Source organism: Colobus angolensis, unplaced genomic scaffold, assembly GCF_000951035.1.
Source record: "Colobus angolensis palliatus isolate OR3802 unplaced genomic scaffold, Cang.pa_1.0 Scaffold22, whole genome shotgun sequence".
In the NCBI taxonomy this organism is placed as follows: domain Eukaryota; kingdom Metazoa; phylum Chordata; class Mammalia; order Primates; family Cercopithecidae; genus Colobus; species Colobus angolensis.
In genome coordinates this window covers 872,547-877,794 of record NW_012115377.1, presented here as the reverse complement: position 1 = coordinate 877,794, position 5,248 = coordinate 872,547, and the positions used below count along the sequence as shown (strand labels likewise).

Sequence of the window (5,248 nt, the reverse complement as noted above, 5' to 3'; positions counted from 1 at the left end):
GGGGAGCGGGCATTGCAGGAGGGCGGAGCCCGGGGGACAGTGGAGGGGAGCAGGCATTGCAGGAGGGCGGAGCCCGGGGGACAGTGGAGGGGAGCAGGCATTGCAGGAGGGCGGACCCGGGGGGACAGTGGGGCTCAGAGGTGATGCAGGGGCTGCCATCGTCCTTACCGTCCCACTGTTTGAAGCCGTCTTCCCCAACTGCTATTTGGTCTTGGGGCTGAAACAGAGGAGCCTGAATCTCAGGCCCAGTGCCCCGTCCTGCCTCACCCCCGCCCTGGGTGATGGATTCTTACGGGGTCCCTCGCTGGAGCTGCTGCTGACAGGGTCCGAGGTCCCTGAGGGGTGAGGGCTCTGGCTGACCCTCAGATTCTCCCCGGACTATCAATCACCTCATTAGCCCTCACCCCCACCCACGCAGCGAGCTGGGCTCAGAGTCCGTTTTGCAGATGGGAAAGGGGAAGTGGAGAGGGATAAAGGTATTTGGCCAGAAAGCCACAGCCGGATGGCCCTGTTGAGCAATGGTGATTTTCCCATCCGTCTAATCGGGGTCCCCACTGTAGGGATGTCCAGTGAGAATGGGCTGGGTATGAAATAGGTGCTCAGGAAATGGGAACACGACACCCATCTCTAGCTCTCCTGGCCCCCAGTTTATCCCAGAGACCCCGGGAGGGGTCAGGCAGGGAGCAGAGCCGGTGTCCAGCCCACATAGGCACTGGGCAGCAGAGGGCAGGGCTGGCTGGGGCCTGGCTACCCGCCCTGTGCCCCCTCCCGGCTCCACCTCCCCAGGCGAGGGCGGGCACCTTGAAGAAGTCATCCTGGTGGATCACACAGCAGTTGGGCAGGGCTCTGAGCAGGCTGTTGGTCAGCGTGGTCTTGCCGCCGTTGGTCATGCTGGAGAGAGAGCGTGTGCATGAGACTGACTGGGCACCCCCCAGAAGGTCACGGTGCTCAGAAGGGGGCCTGAGGTACAGCCTGGGCTCCCCGGGGCCTGTCCAAGTCTCAGGGTCTTCCTGCAAATGAGCTCCCAGGATTTATCTTTATCTTTATTTTATTTTATTTTTTTTGAGACCATGTCTTGCTCTGTTGCCCAGGCTGGAATGCAGTGGTGTGATCTCAGCTCATTGCAACCTCCGCCTCCCAGGTTCAAGCGATTCTCCTGCCTCAGCCTCCCGAGGAGCTGGGACTGCAGGTGCACGCTGCCATACCCGGCTAATTTTTGTATTTTTAGCAGAGACCGGGTTTCTTTGTTTCTTTTTGTTTTTTTTTTCCTGAGACGGAGTCTTACTCTGTTGCCAAGGCCGGAGTACAGTGGTGTGATCTCGGCTCACTGCAACCTCTGCCTCCCAGGTTCAAGCAATTATTTTGCCTCAGCCTCCCAAGTAGCTGGGATTACAGGCGTGCACCACCACACCCAGCTAATTTTTGTGTTTTTAGTAGAGACGGGGTTTTGTCATGTTGGCCAGGCTAGTCTTGAACTCCTAACCTCAGGTGATCTGCCCGCCTTGGCCTCCCAAAGTGTTGGGATTACAGGTGTGAGCCACCGCGCCCGGCAAGATGGGGTTTCACTATGTTGGCCAGGCTGGTCTCGAACTCCCGACCTCAGGAGATCCGCCATCCTCAGCTTCCCAAAGTGCTGGGATTACAGGCATGAGCCACCGTGCCTGGCAATTTTTCTTTTTTTTTCTTTTTCTATTTTTTTTTTTTAGAGACAGAGTTTCACTCTGTTATCCAGGCTGGAGTGCAGTGGCACCATCGTAGCTCACTGCAGCCTTGAACTCCTGGGCTCAGGCGATCCTCTCATCTCAGCCTCCGTAGTAGCTGGGACTACAGCCACCTGCCACCACACCCAGGGAATTTTTTATTCTTTGTAGAGATGAGGTCTCACCATGTTGCCCAGACTGGTCTCAAACTCCTGGGCTCAAGTGATCCTCCCACCTCTGCTTCCCAAAGTGCTGGGATTATAGGTGTGAGCCACCACGCCCGGTCCTAGGATTAGAGTTAAATATAAAACACAAAACTGTACAACTGTAGTGAAGACAGGACATTTGTGTCCACGGAGGCTTTCTGGGCAAAGAAAAGAGGCAGAAAGTACAAACACACAAACGCTAATGTACACAGACATGGCGTGCACCCAGAATATTCTATGTCCTTCTCTGATGTGTGGGCTCATGTCATTCTTACCAAAACACAGGAGGTGGGACCATTCACCTGTCTTTTTTTTATTATTATTATTTTTTATTTTTTTTGAGACAGAGTCTCGCTCTGTCGCCCAGGCTGGAGTGCAGTGGCCGGATCTCAGCTCACTGCAAGCTCCGCCTCCCGGGTTCACGCCATTCTCCTGCCTCAGCCTCCCGAGTAGCTGGGACTACAGGCGCCCGCCACCACGCCCGGCTAATTTTTTTTATTTTTAGTAGAGACGGGGTTTCACCGTGTTAGCCAAGATGATCTGGATCTCCTGACCTCGTGATCCACCCGTCTCGGCCTCCCAAAGTGCTGGGATTACAGGCTTGAGCCACTGCACCCGGCCTAATAATTTTTTAAATAAAAATTAATAAAAAGATAGTGCCTCACGTGAATCCAAGTTATCTTGTGCCCTGGGTGGGCTGTGACATTTGCATTTCATTTTGCTGAGTGCAAAATGAAAATTCGAGGCCTCTTATTTGAAAAATATTGGGGGCTGGGCACAGTGGCTCACGCCTGTAATCCCAGCACTTTGGGAGGCCAAGAGGGTTGAATCACTTGAGGTCAGGAGTTTGAGACCAGCTTGGCCAACATGGTGAAACCCCGCCTCTACTAAAAACACAAAGTTTAGACAGGCGTGTGGTGAACGCCTGTAGTCCCAGCTACTTGGGAGGCTGAGGCCGGAGAATCGCTTGAACCCGGGAGGCGGAGCTTGCAGTGAGCCGAGATCACGCCACTGCACTCCAGCCTGAGCAAATAGAGCGAGACTCCGTCTGAACCCGGGAGGCGGAGCTTGCAGTGAGCCGAGATCACGCCACTGCACTCCAGCCTGAGCAAATAGAGCGAGACTCCGTCTCAAACAACAACAGCAACAACACCGCCCCCGACACACAAAAAAATAAACTCCAAAAAGCAAAAAATAGGAAATTCAAGAGGGAGGCCGGCCAGCATTAGACCAAGCTCCAGTCCCTTCCGAGGCGGGGGTGTGAGCGCCACAAAACCAGCCCTGCAGGTTACAGAGAGTTTTAATCTCCTCTAGCCTGAGGTCGCCTGAGAGAGGCTCCAAAGGCACAGTCCTGTGGAATGACATTTTGAGGACCCCGCCCCACCTGGCCGCTTGTCAGTCCCCGATTTAGCCAAGACAGCCCCGAGGCGGGAGCAGGGTTCACCGGAGCTTTAGTTGATTTTCTATCCCTACCGATTTTTTTTGAGACGCAGTCTCACTCTGTCGCCCAGGCTGGAGCGAAGTGGCATTATCTCGCCTCACTGCAACCTCCATCTCCCAGATTCAAGCGATTCTCTCACCTCAGCCTCTCCAGTAACTGGGATTACAGGCATGCACTACCGTGCCCGGCTAAGTTTTGTATTTTTAGTAGAGACGGGGTTTCACCATGTTGGCCAGGCTGGTCTCAAATTCCTGACCTCAGGTGATCCACCCACCTCAGCCTCCCAAAGTGCTAGGATTCCAGGCCTGAGCCACCGTGCCTGGTCTATTTTTTTTTTCATGCTGAGTATAATTGGAAGGTGGCGGGAATCATTTCCATTTAAAAAACGAAATACGGGGCTCAGTGTCCAGACCCCCTCCCCACTGGGGACACCGAGACCCCCAGAGCAGAAAATCCTCCCTGCACTCAGACCTCAGGCGGCGGGTCGGCGACCTCAGGCGCCGGCATCCCTCCATTCATTCCCAGACCTCCCCTTCCGCGCGCACAGGGGCCTCTGCCCCGCAGGGCCGCCTGCCAGGTTCCCCGGCGCTCACCCTCCGATGCCCACGATGAGCTTCATGCCGGCGCGGAGGGGCGGCGGGGACGACTCCCAAGGCAGCCCGGGCAGGGCGCGACCACGCAGTGCGCTGGAGCGCGTCCCGGCTTCATTGAGAAAACCCGGAGCCTTTATAGGTCTCGGCAGCCTGGAGGCCGCCCCGGGGGAGGCGGCCCGTGGGGGTGGGGCGGAGGCGCCGGCACCTGTTCCCGCCGCCGAATGGAAATAGCTTCAGGCTGCCTTTTGCCTAAATTAGTCACGAGCTGGCCGGGCAGGGGGCTGCCTCTTCCCTCCTCCCACCTCCCTGCCCTCTCTCCACTCCCTCCTCCCCTCCCCTCCTCTCCCCTCCCCTCTCCTTCTTCCTCCCACCTCCCTCCTCTCCACCTCCACCCCCTTCCCTCCTCCTGGCCAGAGAGCTCAGATCAGCAACCCCACACTTTTCCCTCCCTAAAAATATCCCACTCTCTGCGTCCTGTGGCCTGACCCTGACATTAAGACTGGTTCTCCGGGCGTCAAGGAAGCGAACTCACCCATCCCCGCCCGCACAGCAGCCCTAGAGGCCGGGGCCCTGTGGGGAGCCTCCTTTTCCAACGAGGTCAAGGCCAAGGTGGGCTTCAGATCCTTTGCAGTGAATCACAAGATAGCCTTGCCCTGGTGACCGGGGGCGGGGAGCGGGGCGGGCAGCCACAAGATCTCAGCGTGACACCAGGCACCATTCATCCAGCACCTGCCGTGTGGCTGGAGTCCTTTGGGGGCCAGCGGGGCGGGGAGGGGGTAATGGGGAGGAATGACCCTCTGCTGCTCCTCTCTTCTACTCGTGAAGGGAACAAGTATTCCCTTATTAAATGTTTTAATTTTTTTTTTTTTTAATTTGAGATGAGGCCGGGCGCGGTGGCTCACGCCTGTCATCCCAGCACTTTAGGAGGCCGAGGCGGGCAGATCACGAGGTCAGGAGTTCGAGACCAGGCCGGCCAACATGGTGAAACACCGTTTCTACTAAAAATACAAAAAAAATTAGGCCGTGCACGGTGACTCACACCTGTAATCCCAGCACTTTGGGAGGCCGAGGCTGGCGGATCACGAGGTCAGGAGATGGAGACCATCCTGGGTAACACGGTGAAACCCCATCTCTACTAAAAATACAAAAAATTAGCCGGGTGTGGTGGCAGGCACCTGTAGTACCAGCTACTTGAGAGGCTGAGGCAGGAGAATGGTGTGAACTCAGGAGGCGGAGCTTGCAGTGAGCCGAGATTGCGCCACTGCACTCCAGCCTGGGCGACAGAGCGAGACTCTGTCTCAAAGAAAA

General features: G+C 56.3%; 1 protein-coding gene across 1 annotated transcript in view; it reads right to left on the bottom strand.

Annotated features, from left to right (window-relative positions):
- Positions 1-4,547, bottom strand: part of NMRK2 (nicotinamide riboside kinase 2) — a 7,789-nt gene extending 3,242 nt beyond the window's left edge. Inside the window, exons 1-4 of the mRNA XM_011943606.1 lie at positions 4,473-4,547; positions 3,941-4,178; positions 801-891; positions 169-217 (exon numbers count right to left, since the gene is read on the bottom strand). Coding sequence (XP_011798996.1) covers positions 169-217; positions 801-891; positions 3,941-3,966 — 166 coding nt within the window. The 5' untranslated portion in view covers positions 3,967-4,178; positions 4,473-4,547. The remainder of the gene's footprint in view (positions 1-168; positions 218-800; positions 892-3,940; positions 4,179-4,472) is intronic.
- Positions 4,548-5,248: the final 701 nt, after the last annotated feature.